General features: G+C 37.6%; 1 protein-coding gene across 4 annotated transcripts in view; it reads left to right on the top strand.

Moving 5' to 3' along the window:
* rgs12b (regulator of G protein signaling 12b) overlaps window positions 1–21,916 on the top strand; it is a 137,566-nt gene that overhangs the window by 70,653 nt on the left and 44,997 nt on the right. For all 4 annotated transcript variants that reach the window (XM_061988201.2, XM_061988200.2, XM_061988202.1 and 1 more), the window contains exon 6: window positions 11,832–11,853. In XM_061988201.2, coding sequence (XP_061844185.1) covers window positions 11,832–11,853 — 22 coding nt within the window. The remainder of the gene's footprint in view (window positions 1–11,831; window positions 11,854–21,916) is intronic.

The raw sequence follows: 21,916 nt of genomic DNA, 5'->3' as shown, positions 1-21,916 counted from the left end.
CCCTGTAGGACCTATGCCTGACCCTCTGTTAAAACTGCTCTAGTGCGTAATACTGTAGGGTTGGGATGATTGTGTTCACAACTTCCACTTGATCAAATGAACGGCACAAACATAACACCATAGTTAAAGGTCTACTGAAACCCACTACTACCGACCACGCAGTCTGATAGTTTATATATCAATGATGAACTCTTAACATTGCAACACATGCCAATACGGCCGGGTTAGCTTACTAAAGTGCAATTTTAAATTTTGCGCGGAATATCCTGCTGAAATGATGACGGTATGATGACGCCTGCGCGTGACGTCACGGATTGTAGAGGACATTTTGGGACAGCATGGTGGCCAGCTATTAAGTCGTCTGTTTTCATCGCAAAATTCCACAGTATTCTGGACATCTGTGTTGGTGAATCTTTTGCAATTTGTTCAATGAACAATGGAGACAGCAAAGAAGAAAGCTATAGGTGGGAAGCGGTGTATTGCGGCAGGTGTTGTGCCGAATAACGTACATTCGCCGTAGAATGCGCCCCCTGACTGTTGTGCCGGATAACACAGCCGGTGTTTCATTGTTTACATTCCCGGAAGATGACAGTCAAGCTTTACCATTGGCCTGTGGAGAACTGGGACAACAGAGACTCTTACCAGGAGGACTTTGAGTTGGATACGCAGACGCGGTACCGTGAGTACGCATGCAGCTGCGGCTTCCAAACATTTGATCGCTTGCCCGTACGTGCGTGCCGCTATGTGCATGTCACGTACGTAACTTTGGGGACTTTGGGGAAATATATGTGCTGTATGAACTTTGGGGAGGTGAACAGTACTTTGGGCTGTGGGATTGAGTGTGTTGTGCAGGTGTTTGAGTTGTATTGGCGGGTTATATGGACGGGAGGGGGGAGGTGTTTGTTATGCGGGATTAATTTGTGGCATATTAAATATAAGCCTGGTTGTGTTGTGGCTAATAAAGTATATATATGTCTTGTGTTTATTCACTGTTTTAGTCATTCCCAGCTGAATATCAGGTCCCACCCGCCTCTCACAGCATCTTCCCTATCTGAATCGCTCCCACTGCCCTCCAGTCCTTCACTCTCACTTTACTCATCCACAAATCTTTCATCCTCGCTCAAATTAATGGGGAAATCGTCGCTTTCTCGGTCCGAATCGCTCTCGCTGCTGGTGGCCATGATTGTAAACAATGTGCAGATGTGAGGAGCTCCACAACCTGTGACGTCACGCTACTCGTCTGCTACTTCCGGTACAGGCAAGGCTTTTTTATCAGCGACCAAAAGTTGCGAACTTTATCGTCGATGTTCTCTACTAAATCCTTTCAGCAAAAATATGGCAATATCGCGAATTGATCAAGTATGACACATAGAATGGACCTGCTATCCCCGTTTAAATAAGAAAACCACATTTCAGTAGGCCTTTAATTTTCACTGAACCAAAGTTTAACCTAACTGTCAGTTCTATCAAAGCTACACACACAGTAAGTACTACACTAGTTACAAAATTGAGGCAAAGAGTGAGCACAATCATTTGTTGGGATTTATATTTATTTTTTATCAAAGTAAAATTTTCCAGCAACATTGTTGTTTGTGGATGAAGGGAAAAGCCCCCAAAAAACCCCACTTTTTCCCACTAGTGTTGTCAGGAATGACTGGGATATGCCTGCTACAGGTGGAGGGGGAAAACTGCTGGAGGCAGAGGACAGGTAGAAACAAGGGTGAAATAATGAAGACAATGTGCTAATGGCAAAATGCAAGAAGTAACGTGTTAATTAGTGTTTGTGAATTCTACTGGATCGGGAGAAAAGGCAGACAAAGGAGGGAGCATGGAAAAGGTTACGGATAAAAGAGGGTAGAAAAAGAGAGAGGAGATGTGGGGCCTCTACAGGGGGCCAAAGCACTACAACGAAAGGGAAGTCTGGAAGTGATCACACTTAAGTCGACTTGGGTTGGGGGTGAAGACAAATGCAGTCTACTTAAACAGGCTGCTTTTACTTATGCATCTATATAAAACACACACACTCACACACACACACACACACACACACACACACACACACACACACACACACACACACACACACACACACACACACACACACACACACACACATTACAATAGACACAAAGCACACACCACAGGAATGTGAGTTAGATACTCTCAGATCAGCAAAGGGATCAAGTATCCATACTGAGGTTTCTCATCTGCTCTCTGTGGAACTTTAACCACAGTCAACCACCATTAGGTCTTATCAAACGTTATTGCACATACGGGAAACCACCTCTGCTCTTCCAAAGGCGATTTAAAATAATAAATAGTCATTACACACACAGCATATGGTCATGCAGGGAATCCTGCAGCTTCAGTGAGGAAAAGGAAAACATTCACATGACTCGGATGATCATATAATGTACAGTATACTGTACTAGTAGGCCTGTTTATTGGATGGATTTGTTCAACATGAGCTAGCCCAGCTGCATTTATTATTATTTTTATCAATAGTATTTCACCCCAGACCTACAGTCGCGATCAAAAGTTTACATGCACTTGTAAAGAACATATTGTCATGGCTGTCTTGAGTTTCCAATAATTTCTACAACTCTTATTTTTTGGTGATAGAGTGATTGGAGCACATACTTGTTGGTTACAAAAAACATTCATGAAGTTTGGTTCTTTTATGAATTTTTTATGGGTCTACTGAAAATGTGACCAAATCTGCTCGGTCAAAAGTATACATACAGCAATGTTAATATTTGGTTACATGTCCCTTGGCAAGTTTCACTGCAATAAGGCGCTTTTGGTAGCCATCCACAAGTCTTGGTTTTCTGACATGGACTTCCTGACAAGTCCATGTCAGAAAACCAACACATTTAGCTGAACTGCACCAATTTTGTCAAGAGGAGTGGTCAAACATTCAACCAAAAGCTTGCCAGAATTATAATTATCTAGTTTAGTGTTTACACACAATTGCTTATACAGTGGTCCCTTAACTTACAAGTACTTCAACTTACGAGAAATTTGAGATACGAGCTGCCTCTCTGCTTTTTGTTATGAGTTACAAGCCGCAGATTTTAGTCATATTTGTTACAGGGTTGTGCCATTTTAACAGTAGTAAACACATTGCTGTCCCTGCTTCGTCTACACAAGAAACAAACTTTTGATTAGACAGTTCACGTGCACGTTTGGTCGCTGCTCAAATATCAACGCTCAAAGATCGGAGCTCAGAAATCAACACAATCCTGCCCTCCAACCACCGAAACCATAAAATTAAGTGAGAAGGAAAAAAAGCGAACGATGGAATCAGAGAAACAAACTAAAACCAACCCAGCGATTCAGCCTTGCTGTACGTCAATCCGCATCGCAAAAGCTGCAGCCACCAAGATCCAAATGACATTTATGCATAACAATATAGAGAAGCCACAGCTGCCGTTGGATGTGTTTCTGTTTGTTCAGTCTAGTCCTGACTCAAAAAACTGGACGGTCGAATATTAGCTTTGGTACATAGACATACATATCGCTGGTTGTCAACTCTGTCCTCTTCGGTCCGTCACTCAAATATGTCGGTGCGCAACATAAATGAGAATTTCCTAGTTCGTATTGTTACACGACAGAGAAGCAGCTTGTACGAGACACCTACAATGTTTGTTTTCTGTAGTTGTTTATGTTTTTCAAGCAATATTTATTATTTAAAACTCTGTTTTTCTTTTTAAAACACATGTTAAAAGTTAAAATCATAGTGTTTTCGGAGGGCCAAGTATGAACGAAACTGTTTTAAATTAATTTCAATGGGCGATGCTGATTTGAGTTACTATCTTGGCTGTGGAAGGCAATATATACGCATACGTTGAGGTACCAATGTACTATAAGGTGACTGTAACATTTCTTCTATGGAGTAGACTAGTATGCACAAATTTGTTATGTTTTATTAATGTATTACCTGGATCAAGTGAGGTAAGGTCTCAGAAGACTTCATGGGAGATGGAGCAGCTTTACACTGATTTTTTTTTTTTTTTCAAACCAGCTAAGCTGAATTAATTGATGTTTAAATTTTTAGTTCCAATGGTGAGCAAATAAACAAAGCTTGGCGAGAGGGGAACACACCATAAAATATGCCCTAGAAAAGGGGTGTCAAACTCATTTTAGCTGAGGGGCCGCATGGAGGAAAATCTATTACCACGTAAAATCATGGTATAATAACTTAAAAATACAACTACGTCAACTTCAGATTATGGCATAATAACTTAAAAATACAACTACGTCAACTTCAGATTTTCTTTGTTTTATTTCGGACAAGCGGATTCTGAAAATGTACGTATCACAAATAATCCTCTTGGAAAAACACTTCAAGTTAGTTGAAAATTATTAGGAAAAAATTAGTGCAGTTTTAAAAACACCATGAAGAACACAAATAACTTAGATTTAACCTCAGTCTATCTACAAAGCAATTAAACTTTAAGTCACGGCCCATCTTGGATTGAACAAAAAACAAAATAAAGCATATTGTAAATAAAAACGCTTCTATGTATCAACTGCCTCATTTGGCATTTCCACTGTTCACTTATGTTAAATTTGCACAGAAAACAATAATTTTCACAGAACTATATCAATGTGCGATGTCTCAAGCAGCATTTTAAGTGGGGTTGCTAATTGTTTATTTTACTCCCGTTTCTTTTTAAGTTGGGTTGAGGGGGAGGAGTCACTGCCCCGCTTTACCGTGTACCTCTTGCTTGGTATACTTGGTATAAACCATTTGCTTGTTTAACAGAATTGCTATTGCGACATCCAGTGGACACATTTAGAATAGCGGTTTCTTTAATTTAAAAAATGCAGCTCAAGTTTACACTTAGCAAACTCACCTCGCGGGCTGGATTGAACCTGTTTGCGGGCCTGATCCCTGCCCTCGAAGGTCTATTACATTTTTTGAAGAGAGGCTCATAGGACCATACTTTGAAAACCCCTGACATGGAGTTTTTTTGTTAGGTTTTGTCTTTCTTGGTGGTACTGTCAACTATGCACTACAATACTGCAGAACTACACACTTCAAAATAAGGTTTCCACTGGAGGACTATAGTGGTTTTCTTCAGGATTTTTCCCATACACTAAGGTTACAATCTAAATCAGTTGACAGCAGGTTCAATAGATGTAAATCTGTGGGAAGTAACCACAACCATTTACTTCACATGAGTAGCCAAGGGATATGGTTCAAATCATTAGTGTTGCTGTTTCTTGGGGGGGCTCAGTTTTCTCTTTGTGTTTCTTGGACAGGTAGTCTGTTCACATGTCAAAATCACTGGGCCAGAACTTGTCAGGAGGTCTGTGAAACACACCATTGCTGAACCCACGGGCCAGATCCATATAACATCAAACACAGATCAGTAGAGGTTCCCTATCGAAACAGTTTTAGCTTTCCTCAAACTGTAATATTTATTTATTCATGTGTATGCTGACTTTGAACGTTATTTGACACAAGGTAGCCAAAGCAGACAATGAGGTTGAACAATTTTCAGCTATTTTTACGAAGAATGTGCCAATAAATCGGCCACTGATCAGTATTGTCGATATATACTGTAAGTACGTGATTGCCATTGCCTTTGAAGGCTGATCAAAAATGATGATCTCCTCTGCTGACACTGTATTTATTTGCAGGTAATTATGTGTCTCCAAACACAGTAACTTAAATATCATTATCAAATAGTACTATCACTGGAAGACGAGGCTAAACATTTTACACACCGAGAGCGGGTATGCTAAAATAATAGCTAAGCTAACTGCTTTAAACAGAAAGAAGAAACAAGTGCTTAGTAAAGTTTAAGAAGTGTAGATGTAACCACACTACAACAGAAGCTAAGCAGATATTAACAGGAAATTAACAAGTAGATTAATAAGAATCTAGAAAGGGAATAATATAATAACAAATGTTGGTGTGTCGTCATTGTCACAGTCCGCACACGACACGTAAGAGGGCAGATTGATTCATAAATTGGTGGTGTCGATACCAAGGATAGTATGATTGGTACTAGAGTGATTAGGTCCACATTTTTATTACCTCAAAATAGTTTTTGTTGTTTTTGGCACCGTTTACTCACTGGCACAGGAGGACTTTGTGAGCAAAGGATTTAAATTACTAGTATTTAGTAGTTTTTGCTTTTGTTTAGTTATCGTGTACTATTTACTTTGTTTGGTAAAACAATTGTATACAATAAAGGACAATAAGGAACTAAATGTTATTTAAATATTGTGTTGACATTGTTAAACCGCCAATAGAACTCAGCATAAATAGATAATAAATAAATAATAAATAATACAGTTAATACATATTAGGGCTGTGAATCTTTGGGTGTCCCACGATTCAATTCAATATCGATTCTTGGGGTCACGATTTGATTCAAAATCAATTTTTTTTTTCAATTCAACACGATTCTCGATTCAAAAACAATTTTTTTCCCGATTCAAAACGATTCTCTATTCATTCAATACGTAGGATTTCAGCAGGATCTACCCCAGTCTGCTGACATGCAAGCAGAGTAGTAGATTTTTGTAAAAAGCTTTTATAATTGTAAAGGACAATGTTTTATCAACTGATTGCAATAATGTAAATTTGTTTTAACTATTAAATGAACCAAAAATATTACTTATTTTATCTTTGTGAAAATATTGGACACAGTGTGTTGTCAAGCTTATGAGATGCAATGCAAGTGTAAGTCACTGTGACACTATTGTTCTTTTTATTTATTTATTTTATAAATGTCTAATGATAATGTCAATGAGGGATTTTTAATCACTGCTATGTTGAAATTGTAACTAATATTGATACTGTTGTTGATAATATTCTTTTTTGTTTCACTACTTTTGGTTTGTTCTGTGTCGTGTTTGTGTCTCCTCTCAATTGCTCTGTTTATTGCAGTTCTGAGTGTTGCTGGGTCGGGTTTGGTTTTGGAATTGGATTGCATTGTTATGGTATTGCTGTGTATTGTTTTGTTGGATTGATTAATTAAAAAAAAAAAAAAAAATGGATAAATACATTTTAAAAAATCGATTTTTTAAAAATGAGAATAGTTTCTGAATCGCACAACGTGAGAATCGCGATTCGAATTCGAATCGATTTTTTCCCACACCCCTAATACATATGATCAATTTTGGTATTGGTATCGGCCGATCTTACTCATAGATGATCAGTATCGGAATGGGCAACATAAATCTCTGATCGTGACATCTCAATTTTTACATAAATACTAATGATTAACTGGGGTCTTGGAAGTCTCTGTTGAATTTTGTCCACCCACACAGGCTTACTGTAAAAGTGGTCATGAAAATTTTTGGGGAAATTGACGTGATTGCTCTCTTTCCTGGTTGCTTGTCTTCCATTTGGCATTTTTGACCTTTTGCATTTTAAACAACGGTTTGCTTTTTCTAACAGAAATATCGCAAAAATGGTGCATCAACATTCGATTCCACATCGCCTGTTTGTGCATTTCACATAGAACCCAGCAAAGCTGTGCACATTCCAACTTCAGAATTATGCAGTCAGATTATTATATGCATATGACACACCAGCATCTGGCATAAAAATGCTTCCAACCCAAGTGAGTAAGTGTCAGGTGATAAATTTCACACTCCAGTCCCGGCATGAAAGGATGTGTTTTTCACACAGTGAAACTACCGCCAAAGTTAGAAAATTTAGCAGGTCGACTTCATGTTGATTGGCAACACTAAATTGGTCCTAGTGTGTGAATGTGAGTGTGAATGTTGTCTGTCTATCTGTGTTGGCCCTGTGATGAGGTGGTGACTTGTCCAGGGTGTAGCCCGCCTTCCGCCCGATTGTAGCTGAGATAGGCTCCAGCGCCCCCCGCGACCCCGAAGGGAATAAGCGGTAGAAAATGGATGGATGGATGGATGGACTTCATCTCTGTTTGATGTTGTTTAGACAAAACGTCGACCTATGAACAAACCAACTTTTATGGGCGGTTTAAAAAGGGCTACAATTGTTTTTAATATGGAGGAACCCTAAACAAATGATTGCCCCTAATATTATATAATTTGGAAATGTACCATAGTTTGGCAGAAATCAATCAAAATGCCAGCATTTTAAGGTCGTGATTGTGGTTAATGTTGTCAAATGATACATTAAAAAAAAAATCTGATTAATCAAATTTTTTAGTTTTTATTAATCTTTTGGCAAAAATCAATCAAAATGCCAGCATTTTAAGGTCGTGATTGTGGTTAATGTTGTCAAATGAAACATTAAAAAAAAATCTGATTAATCACATTTTTTAGTTTTGATTAATCTTTCTGTGTGGAGTTTGCATGTTTTCTCCATGGCTGCGTGGGTTCCCTCCGGGTACTCCGGCTTCCTCCCACCTCCAAAGACATGCACCTGGGGATAGGTTGATTGGCAACACTAAATTGACCCTAGTGTGTGAATGTGAGTGTGAATGTCTGTTTATCTGTGTTGGCCCTGTGGTGAGGTGGCGACTTGTCCAGGGTGTACACCGCCTTCCGCCCGAATGCAGCTGAGATAGGCTCCAGCACCCCCGCGACCCCGAACAGGACAAGTGGTAGAAAATGGATGGATGGATGATTAATCACAGTAAATTACTTAATTTAATTAAACTTTAAAAAAATATTTTGACACAAACAGAATGTCATAAGGGAACATATTTTAAATGTCTTACTTGAATGCGCTTCATTTATTTGCACAGAACTTGGTAAGTCTCATCGGGGTGTATTCTGAAGCCCAATTTGCCAGTGAACACACCAGTCAGAGTCTTCTCAATCACTGACGTATGTGTTGACCTGATTACTGACTGTAAGACAACCTTTCAGGTAACCATTCACATTTAAGGTAAAGAAGCATGAACAGTCAAAATAAATAGCATAATTAATCTGCATTAATACACAATGGGGCGGCATAGCTCAGTTGGTAGAGTGGCCGTGCCAGCAACCTGAGGGTTCCTGGTTCGATCCCCAACTTCTACCAACCTCGTCACGTCCGATGTGTTCTTGGGCAAGACACTTCACCCTTGCTCCTGATGAGTAGTGGTTAGGGCCTTGCATTGCAGCTCTCGCCATCAGTGTGTGAATGTGTGTGTGAATGGGTGAAATGTGAAAATAGTGTCAAAGCGCTTTGGGTACCTTGAAGGTAGAAAAGCGCTATACGAGTATAACCCATTTACCATTTACCATAAATGCAAATAAAAAGATATACAGTATTTCACAGACAGAAAGTTACAAGAATGTACACTTTATGCCATGCTAACATCTCATTGTGCAACATGAGAATGTTTTAAGGGGAACTTAATGTGATCTCTAAAAGGGCTACAAATTATTTCCAAAGTAGGACCCACACCCAGACGTACAATACTAGTACATAGTTAATGAAAAACAAGATTTTTTTGTTGTTGTTTTCATTGTAAGTGGGCCAAATCACTTATATTAGAAAATAATCTCATGGAAATGACATCTTTCACTTGATTATTATAATAAACATTGACATTGTTATTAAGTCAGCTTTGGGACATGTGTGCTGCTGGTATGGGCACGGTGTGCACGTCTGATGTTGCTCACATGTGCTCCACTGAATGCTCAGGGAGTTTTTGCGTTTGCTCAGACACGCGAAAAATTAAAGGGAACATTGTTTATACATGATTAATGTGGCTTTGTTGTTAATCAGATGCATTGATAAGTTAACTATGACAGTCATAGTTTTTGGGGCACTCCTATAAAATGGTAAATGTGTGTAAGAATGCAATACATTTTTGTGATTCATAGTCTCTGCTTTACTGTAATATTTTAGGGGAAACATCATTTGGATCTAATGAGCACCACTACAAAAGCTGTATAAAAAACTCTGCTTTTACAAAAGTAATATAATTAATATAATACTTATAATATAGTAATTATCATGAAAATGCACAGCCCTTTGACTGAGTGGTGAGCAATCCATGGTGCATCCTACCCCTCAGCCAAATTTTAACTGGGATAGGCTCAAGCTCATATGCACCCTGAACAGAATAGGGTTATGGTAATATTATTTGTTTATTTCAAACATGCATTCAATTACAATATGGCACATCCCACATTACAGGAGTAGGAAGAAGCAGAGTTGATTTAATCCTACCCCTTTTTCTTGTTGTAGTGATTTCTGATATATTTGTTTGTTCACTTCCTGTAAGGCAAACACATAGACAAATGAATAAATAACTATTCAATCAAGTTCTCATGAAAATATAGTTAAGTAAGTTGAAATTTACATAATGAGATGAATAAGATTATCTCATTTTTTAAATCAGGTTCAAGATATTTATCCGGATTCTTCTTCTTTGTACTTTTTTAAACACTTTGATTAGTACTTTGTTTGACTTCTTTGCTTAATCCATTCCATAATTTAATTCCACATACTAATATACTAAAGGTGTTGAGTGTTGTACGTGCATACAAATGTTTTAAATTACACTTGTCTCTAAGGTTATATTTCTCCTGTACATTATTGGGTAGCAGGTTATAATTTGTTTTCGTGCATAATTTTAGCTGTTTGTAAATGCACCAAATCAATGAATTTCAATACGATTGATTCTATAAATACAGGGTTTGAATGTTCTCAATATTTCTAATATTCTAACACGGTTAGTGAATGAAGTGTACTTGTGTAGTTATTTCCCCGCATTTTTACACAATTGCTCAGATACGGTAACACAGCAGTAGAGAATATGGAGTGATTTTTGGTCCTGGTCATATTATTCTCTATTCATTATTGAAGTATTTCTTGACACCTTATGTTGTATTTTTTTTTATATTAGATTTCAGTAACACTTTAGTATGGGGAACACATTTTCACCATTAATTAGTTGCTTATCAACATGCAAATTAGTAACATATTGGCTCTTAATTAGTCATTTTTAAGTACTTATTAATGCATTATTCTGTATGGCCTTATTATACAACCAGTAAGCCATTAACTAAGTCTTCCCTCAATAACCTCAGAATTATTGCTTATTAGTAACCCTAACCCTAACCCCTAGTGTCCAAATAACTCAAAATGAAGTCTTTGTTACTTTAATAAGCAACTTATTAATGGTGTATATGTTCCCCATACTAAAGTTTTACCTAGATTTCCAGTTCATTATACCATCTATTATTAGACCTAGAAATGTGATTTATTTTTCCATGTCAACATCCACTCTTTTTGTTTGTATTTGTATTATTTGACTTTCTCTTCCATTGTTACCGAATAGCATTATTTTAGTTTCACCGAGATTCAAAGATTTTGTTTTTGTCAAAGCATTTCTTTAATTTGTTCATTTATTCCGTTATTATTTGTATTAGCTTCTGTTCTGAGCAAAAGGCAGTCAGGTCGTCTGCAAATATCTTTACTTAAGGATAAACTGCTATTCGGGACAGAAAATGGAAAACATTTAAATTAAAACTTTTGCAGTAGATCTCAATGAAGTATAATTAAGTATATTTCAGCATTGACAGTTTGTTGCCATGCTTTTCTCTGTAATTGGTTAGACATGCAAATGCTTTTAAATCACACTTCACTGTCAATTAGTCAGAACACACACAGACAGACGGCTGAAGTAAACTCCACCCCTCTCGGGAGGTGTTCCTGCAGAGCAGGCACATCCAGTTCACAGATGATTCCACCCACTCAGGACCTGAGTGTGTCATAATGTAAAAGTCTTCGTCAAATCCCGTGGAAAGTGCTGTCACAAGTGTGACCAAATGCCTGTTGACCTTCACACTACTGGATGAGCACGAGTTTGAATGCGTGTCATTTTGTCTGTGATGACGAGGGATCCTAATCCATGTCTTTCTGTGTTTACTTACAGTCGACTGCAGTCTCCGACGGAGGTGAGTTTCTTATGATTTTACTATCATTTCAAAGTCATGTTCATATCACTTAATTAGGTGAACGCAATAGATCAGTGGTTCTCAAAATGTTTTCACCTCTACCACCTCAGAAAACACTTGGCTCTCCAAGTACCACCATAATGACCAACAATAAAATACAGTAGCGTAGTAGGGCTAAGTATTCATTAAAAACAAGGCAGATGTTTTATTTAACAAGTATGTTTAATATGTTTGGCTTCTGAAACATTACGTACAGTTTGAGCAGTAACACTTTGTTTGAATATAGGAAATCAAAACCAAATCAAGAGATTATTTGGCGTACCACTAGATCAGTGGTTCTTAACCTTGTTAGAGGTACCGAACCCCACCAGTTTCATATGCGCATTCACCGAACCCTTCCTTAGTAAAAAAAAAAAATTTTTTTTTTTTTTTCAAATTCAAGACAAAGTTATATGTTTTTGGTAACACTTTAGTATGGGGAATATATTCTAAGTAACAAAGACTTAATTTAGAGTTTTTTAGACACTAGGGGAACATATTCTAAGTAACAAAGACTTAATTTAGAGTATTTTAGACACTAGGGGAACATATTCTAAGTTACAAAGACTTGATTTAGAGTTAGAGGGTTAGGGCCAGGGTTCGAGGGTTAGGGTTATAATAAGGCCATGCCGAATAAGGCATTAATAAGTACTTAATAATGACTAGTTAAGAGCCAACATGTTACTAATTTGCATGTTAATAAGCAACTAATTAATGGTGAATATGTGTTCCCCATACTAAAGTGTTACCATGTTTTTTTACTGGTGCACAAAATGATCCGTGCATGAACATCACCTTGTTCAAAGAACAAAACCAACACAGTGCATAATCTCACAACAAATTACACACTTGCAAATCAGTCTGACTTCTGCTGTTGTCGTATCCGTAATACGCCGATAGGGAGAAGTTTTTATTTACACGATGAGTCGGGTGTGTCTTGACCTCCGCCGAAGCCCTGAGCCGACTCACTGAACCCCTAGGGTTCGATCGAACCCAGGTTAAGAACCACTGCACTAGATGAAGCCCGCGTACCACTGTTTGAGAATCACTGCAATAGATTGTTTTGTGGAAGTGTGTGATTGTGGCCATACTCATTTTATTTTATGCCACATGAATCTTGATGTTTTTTTAATTACAAAAATTACAAAGCAAAAAAGTGGTCTAGTTTGACCTGCTCAACCTCAATCAATCAATCAATCAATCAATCAATCAATTGCAATTGATTTAAATAGCCCTTAATCACAAGTGCCTCAAAGGGCTCCACAGACCGCAACGACATCCCCTGACCCACATCCGGGCAAGAAAAAAAAGAAAAGAAAAAAAAACTAAGAAAAAAGAAGAAACCTTGGGAAGCAGTTGCAGCTGATGTATGGACCAAGACACTTCAATGTGTTGCTCTTTATAGAATAGAATAGAATAAGCTTTTATAGTCATTACACATTAAGAACAACAAAATTGTGGAATGCTGATGGCATTATGTTTCCTTGAGCGTGTTTCAAATCATGCCTGCTTCTCAGTGAGGACATGCAGGTTAAACAGGAGGAAATAAAAGTTTGTGTTCAGTAAAAAAAAACACACATGCACAATTGTTGTGCCACGGTGTTTTCAAACAGATATCGCTGCTCAACATGTGGCAAGACAAACAAAGGCAACGATTGGGGCATATTCTAATAGTGCTTTGACACCTCTCTGTTAAAACAGATGGGAGATAAAAACAGGAGTTGGGGGGTGACAATGGAGACAAAAGGGATGCAGACGTATTGGTACATATCCGCTTAAGGCGATTTCTCCCTAGTTACTTCATTATAGGTACACCTGAACAATCAGAGAGCTTTTTTCAGCCTTTGCATTAACAGGGACTGCAAAAAAAAATATTGCACAAATTCTGTTAAAACCATCTTTTAAAACACATGTAAATAAACTCATTTAGGTTGTATTTAAGTTTCTGATTAACACATGTTTTTAACTTCCGATACGATACCCATATTGCAACCTTGAGTATTGCCGATACTGATATTAATCCGATACCATATCAACACGAATCGTAGTACATACTGTACTTTGTTGTTTTGTAGTGTAGAAAGAGAGAACGTGTTTGATCAAGGGAAATTACTCTTAGATTTGGTGACACCTAGTGGTAACAGTAATTCATTAAATTAAGGACATGATGCAATAAAATCATTGATGCGGACACATTTGTTACTGTTGTTACTGTTACTATTGTAGTGAGTCACACCTGAGTCATCATAAATGAATCACATCTTTACTGGACATGTAAAAGTAAACAATGTGATAGAACATTTTACATCAGTCAATCTAGGGATCTCGATATCTGGTCAGGACACTCCTGACTCTTCTGCCTTCACCTTCATTGTCCATTCGTTTTTGGTGACATTATATACTCTGGACCTAGACGTTGAGTCCGCGACATACATGGCGGACAATAACTGATACAGTCTACTTTGCCAGTCCAAAAGCATCCGATGTTTTCCGCAGTCTTCCCTCGTCGGCCAGGTAATACAAAGCACACGCTACCTTTTTTTTTAAAATCACATCCACCGGAGCCCGCATTCAGGGGTTTCAAATTCACAAGCAACTAGTTAGCCTGCAAAAACAAAACAAAAATTAGAAGATTTTACGATTTAAAAAAAAAATGGCATCTCGGTCACCAGAATTTTACAATAACATTTACTGTGTTTTTTATACCAAATTATTGCAAATTGAAAAACTGTATCACTGTTATTTTAGGTTAAAATTCTGCTGTCTGCAGCTGCTACTGTTTTTACAGTGCATTACTGCAGATGGAAAAATGGAACCACTAATGATTTTACAATAAATTTCTGGCAACCGAGCTGCCAGGTTTTTACAATAGACTCTACTGACTTTTGTACAGTGCAGCCTTGCGGACATGCCATCAATGAGTAAAGTTAAAGTTAAAGTTAAAGTACCAATGATTGTCACACACACACTAGGTGTGGCGAAATTATTCTCTGCATTTGACCCATCACCCTTGATCACCCCCTGGGAGGTGAGGGGAGCAGTGGGCAGCAGCGGTGGCCGCGCCCGGGAATCATTTTGGTGATTTAACCCCCAATTCCAACCCTTGATGCTGAGTGCCAAGCAGGGAGGTAATGGGTCCCATTTTTATAGTCTTTGGTATGACTCGGCCGGGGTTTGAACTCACAACCTACCGATCTCAGGGCGGACACTCTAACCACTAGGCCACTGAGTAGGTATTAATATGTTTTACATTTGGTAGCCACCCTTTGGCAGGCCAAACTAAATGACACGATGGACAAAATTTGGCCCGCGGGCCCCACTTTGGGCATCCCTGCTGTAGACGGTTCAACTTGCAGCACCTGCAGTGAGCAAACTCGTCCAAAAGATGGCGCCGTAGCACAAACAATAACATACTTTTTTAGTCTCTGTGGGTGATTTATGAAACTATTTGTTCAATACAAAACATTATGACATTATCAAAGACAAATTAATCAATTAGCCACATCGTTTTATAAGCCTCAGGGTTTAAAGCGTAGGAAAAATCTTATAGTCCGGAAAATACAGTACATGTTAACTGGCTGTCCAACTTTGCAGAAGTAAATGTGCTGCAGGACTGCTTAAATATTTTACATTAAAAACCTGACCAGGACAACCCTATATACAGTATATACCTAGTATAAGTTATTTTCCTGTGAGAAATAATATAAGGGCTATTTTCCTGTGAGAAATAATATACGGCAAATCAAATTAATTAATTCCAGACACCAACAGATATTAACACAAAACATATTTCATCAACTAATTCTAATTTTTCAAGCAGAAAACAATATAAAATATATATAAATGTTGAATAAAATGGATGAATGAACATTTAACATCACTTTTACCTTTATTATAGACTCTTGTTGGAAAATACAGTGATAAGGGGATAGGGTGGAGGAGAGGGGAGAGTTACACGGATACCACCTCCATACTTGACACGTTTTTTCTTGAATTCAATAGTGTTTCTCACCTTCTTCGTCAAAGTGCTGCCACTTCCAACTTCCTTTTGGCCCCAAGGTGGCTTATTTTGCCGTCAAATTCAATCAGAAGAAGCACAGAGATTGATTCTTCAACACGGACTAGTTTGTTACGTGCAAAGTTCGGGTGTACGAAAACCAAGACGGTAGCGTATAGGAAAACAAGGGAAACATTTTGGAATTTTTTTTTTCTTCCGAAAGCCAAATCATATGAATTGTACAAAACTATAGAATAATATTGATTTTGGGTAGTAAGGGGAAGACAAATAGCTGGTGAAGGAGTGTATGCACTGTCGTTGTATGTTAAATTATATTGTCTTCAAACATTTTGATTATATTCACCATAGTTTAACCTTTTCATCGATATGGATACCAATTTTTGACATATTTAAGTGCGGGGTCATATTTTGTGCTGCATAATGTGACATGTATTTTCAGTGGGTGACCATGCCGAGTTACTCAACTCTGAATCTATTGTATATAACGCAACACACCTTGCCAATGTAGAATATTTATTGTCTTGCTGGAATGTTGTTGCGTGTCAACACATAATCCATCTCTCCTAATGTGATGGTTGTCAGGTTTAAAAGCAGTGTATACTACAAGGCATTAGGGTTGTACGGTATACCAGTATTAGTATAGTACCGCGATACTAATGAATCATATTCGGTACTATACCGCCTCTGAAAAGTACTGGTCCTGCGCCCTCATCGTTGTCACGTCGTGTCATTGCTGGTTTACGAACAGACAAGCATGTTCGGCAGTGCACAATCACAGAATACTTACAAGCAGACACAGTGTGTAGACAGAAAAGGGAGAATGGACGCATTTTTGCTTAAAACTAACGATAAAGGTGAAGTTATAACAATGAAACGCCCACCGGAAGAGGAGCTTTAAGATATGGCTATAGCTAGCGGCTAAATTCCAGCCCCAGTCGGCAGTGTTGTAGCTACTTCTAAATCACTAATCCTCGCCTCCATGGTGACAAATAAAGTAAGTTTCTTACAAGTATCATCCCTGCAGGACGAGGAATAGCTAAACATGCTTCACTACACACCGTAGCTCACCAGCGTCAAAATGTAAACAAACGCCATTGGTGGATCTACACGTAACATCCACTGTAATGATACCAAGTACAGTAGCGTATCTTGTCGATACTACTATGATTACGTCGATATTTTTTGGCATCACAACATTTTCTTTCGTTTTTTTTAAATGTATATTATGTTTATAAACTCAGGAAATATGTCCCTGGACACATGAGGACTTTGAATATGACCAATGTATGATCCTGTAATGACTTGGTATCGGATTGATACCCAAATGTGTGGTACCATCCAAAACTAATGTAAAGTATCAAACAACAGAAAAATAAGTGATTATTACATTTTAACAGAAGTGTAGATAGAACATGTTAAAAGAGAAAGTAAGCAGATATTAACAGTAAATGAACAAGTAGATTAATAATTCATTTTCTACCACTTGTCCTTAATAATGTTGACAAAATAATAGAATGATAAATGACACAATATGTTACTGCATATGTCAGCAGAATAATTAGGAGGCTTTGTTTGTTTACTTACTACTAAAAGACAAGTTGTCTTGTATGTTCACTATTTTATTTAAGGACAAACTTGCAATAACAAACATATGTTTAATGTACCCTAAGATTGTTAAAATACAGCCAATAATGCAATTTTTTGTGGTACCCTTTATTTAGAAAAGTACCGAAAAGTATCGAAATAATTTTGGTACCGGTACCAAAATATTGGTATCGGGACAACACTACAAGGCATAGCGTAAGACGTAGAGATTGAACAATAAATATTTACGTCATAGTGTGGTTTTCATCTAAAATATAGTTGGAGAATGATTTCCGTATCAGTTGATTTGTCAAAGTTTCAGGCAGATATTAGTCGGCGGGAGGGTCAGTCAATACAAGATTCTTCCTGTGTGCTTTCCTGAAGCCTCCTTAAACTCAGTGGTGTCTGACTTAACGACTTTTTTGTGAATACTGACGTGCATGCGTGCACATGCATACATGTACATGCTCTTGTCTTTTTGCCTTCCCTTCTCCCTCAGCTCTAAATAATTAATTATGTCAAGACCTGTGGAGGCATGTATCGCTTACCCACTGAGTAGCTCATTGGTAGGCGCGTGTAATTATACACGCATGTGGCCGCGTGCGCGCTGTGACCCGACTCTCTCAGGTTGTTAGCCCGGTCGCGTCTTTGCCCCCATCCATTTCTTTCGACTACCTTTTCACCCCCTTGTTTGGTCGTCTTCGTTGTGATGGAGGGTGTGTGCGTTCCTCTTGGTGCCGTGTTACCTTGCAAGGGAGCGTGTTAGGCCCTGTTGGGGTGAATATGGATGGAGGGGCTTGGCTACCGCTTAGAATACGCTACCACTGGCACCACACTGGCTCTTACCAGCTCTACCCAGGTGAGAAGAACATCAATTCTTTGCTACTGATTAAGAATCCTTTTAAAATGTATTTTTTATGCTTTGTCTTTGTTAAATGTTCTAAGATCAGGTTGACATTTGTAGATAGCTGTTAGGGTTCGAGTTAAGGGGTCCCCTACGTTTTGGCACCAGGGTCCGGGCTTTTGTAGGCATTATTTTCACGGACCAGCCTTCCACATGTAGTAGATAAATACAGCGAAAATAAGTGCATGAAAAATACAACTATCCTCAACGCTGGATTAATTAGTGGGAGGTCTGAGCTTTTTTCCTTTGCCAAAAAGCTCTCCAAATACTTTTATTTTTATTTTTATTTTTTTTACTTATTTTGGCTAGCTTGTGGGTTTATTTGATAGGATGGGATATACTTTATTTATCTCAGTTCTGTGGTTGTAGTGCAGATACAAAAGTCCACGAAAAATAAGGTAAAAAAAACATGTGAAAATAAGAGGGAGACATCAAAGAAGACAAATAATATAAAAGGCATTAAACGAGCACAGAGGTGATGCAACCAGCTGCCACTGCAGCGTTGTCATTTCCACATACAGCTACAAAAGTAAAACAACAAAAAACAAAAAAAGAGCAATAAATAATACTTATTTTGCACATACGATTGCACCATGCATAGACAAAAAACTAAACAAAAACACATAATTTCAACACCCAGATACACTGTGGTGGCTTCTGCGATGCTCCACGCCATTGTCTGCTGAACAAGAGCATAGATATACTGCATAATAAAACCAGATATACTTGCCATGAGTTCCAATTGATTTTAATGGCTTTCTATGGATTTCTAAAATTGATGTAGTCAATTGTTATGCAATATTTCATACATAGATACACTTATCTATGTTTTTTGGGGGAAATTTTAATGCATAAGCACATCTGTTGATGCTAACTACTGGTGCAATAGGGTTATGTGCAATAATACCAACACATTAACTTACTAAACCAAGGGAGATGTGTATTTTCTTTCTTCAGCACACTTAATGTATGCAACAATTTAGCAAGCTTGCACTTTAGCATTATAACATGTATGCAGATTAACTTCTATTGTGACTTTATTCTTGATCTGTCCTGAGCTGAGGTCATGCAGCAACTTACTGTTTTATAAGGGTATCCATATTGTTTCATTTGTATTATTATACCTGAGTCTGTGCATTTTATTGTACCGTTTATGTATGGTGCTGTCTACATAACTTTTTATGGACCTTGTTGTATATACCATCAACCTGCCGATACTGCAGATGGAAATTAGCCTTTAACTCTGGCACATTTACATTTTAAATATGTTCATAAATGTGAATTGTCCTGTGTAATAAAGATAATAACAAATATAACCGAAGTGTTATGTGCAATACAAGTGAAATGTATTATTATTATTATGACGACGTCCTTTCAGGGGTTTTATTATACTTCAATAAACAAGCTTATTGGTGTGTCTAGTGCAGTGCTTCTCAATTATTTATTGTTACGCCCCTACTAGGAAGAACAAAACATATTGTGCACCTCTCTGCCGCGACTATAAATAATAGGATTTGTCTATAAAGTTGTTATAAGTACACCTCTGCATAACATTGTATCCTTATTAACTTAAAATGAAACAAAAAAGAAAGAAAAATAGATCAACTTATAACACAGAATAACTTTAACGTTGTTTTTAGTCAATTTAAAATGCACCAATTTGCCTGAAATTCCCCCCAAAATTAAATCCTTATTTAAACTATAAACATTTTTTGTCCAACTTGATACAGACAAATAAAAAAAAAAACTTAATGAGTAATATTATATTCAAATAGATCAGCAACATTAACTCAGGAGCACAATATATAAAACTACAAACACTACACTTTAAACTACAAAACAAAAATGAATGAAATAATTTGTGCTGATTTTTTTTTTAATCATAAAGGCAAAGTCTGGATTAATGGCAACAATGAGCATATTTTGTTGTGCACAGCTTTTCAAAGCGGAGTTTGGAAACATCATACTGTATGATACTGATAAAGCGTGTTCCTTGGGGTCACATACGCCGCCTCCGCCACTGCACTGTGTTCCCTGGGGGGCCCGCCCCACTATTTGAGAAAAACTAGTCTAGTGGGACAGGCGAATGTTAAGTCGGGAGAAAATGCGGTCGTTTATGAATTGTTTAATGTTTCAGTGCGGCCCGGGAGCAAATGTGTCACGGGCACCACTGACCAAGATCATTCACTCATTAGGTGATTCTGATGGTGACAAATGTGCAAGTTGTTATCGTGAAAATGTACAATCTTGTGACTTAGTAAGCTACAGACATCTCCAAATTGAATCTTTTAAAGGGAACTTATTATGCAAACCAACTATTGGTACCTGTTTTTGTGTATGTGGAATCGAAATTTTGAAATTAAACCATAAAGGAATGGCGTAGATTAGTGTTGTCCCGATACCAATATTTTGGTACTGGTACCAAATTATTTTGATACTTTTCGGTACTTTTCTAAATAAAGAGGACCATGAAAAATTGCATTATTGGCTTTATTTTAACAAAAAATCTTAGGGTACGTTAAACATATGTTTCTTATTGCAAGTTTTTCCTTAAATGAAATAGTGAACATACAAGACAACTTGTCTTTTATTAGTAAGTAAGTAAACAAACCGCGGACCGGTACTTTTCAGAGGCGGTATAGTACAGAATATGATTCATTAGTATAGTGGAACTATACTAATACCGGTATACCGTACAACCCTAGCATAGGTATTTAAAAAACAAAAAATACAATCTTGCCTTCTTTTATACTTCCTCCAAACAAGCCGTTTGGATTAATCCCTGACCTGTAACCCATCCATCCATTTGTGATGTCAGCAGATATTTCCATATATAGGTAAAAAAAAATCCACCACTTTTTTTTCAGTTGTAGTCAAAAGCTGCAGTCACTAAGTTCTTCAATTTTCTCTATCCTGTCGTACATGCACATGCATCCCCCGCTGTTACCATTTTTAACAAAAAGTAGGGTGTATTTTATCTGTCAGTAGACTCCATATATTAGCACTAAAAACTACATGGTTGACGGGGAGAAGACATAGTCAAAGGCGCACCAGAAAGTGGCTTGAATATGGTCTGCAAATTTTGACCAAAGAATGTAGACCACAGGTGTTTTATATGTAGAGCACTATCATTATATGACCCCTTTAACCCAATTTTGTGTTTGCAGTGACCTTTTTTGTGTCTTCAATATTATTGTGCCACCTAAGCCACACACTCAAAAGTATACAATTTTAGTTTGTAAACATAGTGGGGGTGAAATGAGTAAAATTGGTTTATTAGAAGAAGTGAAGAAACTATTGCTAATCTGAAAGGAATGATGATTACACATTTTACACTGAACTAATTGCGCAAACCAAAAAGTGAATCGGTTTGCAAAAAACATATAATTGGGCGTGAGCCAGTGATGTCATTCCTTCCTTTTCTTAATGTGTCATTGCATTCTGACTTTGCTCATCATTATGTCACTTCAGCAAGCATACTGTTTATTTCCTATCCTCAATTGATATACAGTGAAACC

This window comes from Nerophis lumbriciformis, linkage group LG27 (genome assembly GCF_033978685.3).
Source record: "Nerophis lumbriciformis linkage group LG27, RoL_Nlum_v2.1, whole genome shotgun sequence".
Taxonomy (NCBI): Eukaryota; Metazoa; Chordata; class Actinopteri; order Syngnathiformes; family Syngnathidae; genus Nerophis; species Nerophis lumbriciformis.
The sequence above is the reverse complement of the archived record's forward strand: the minus strand, read 5'-3'. Positions and strand labels throughout refer to the sequence as shown.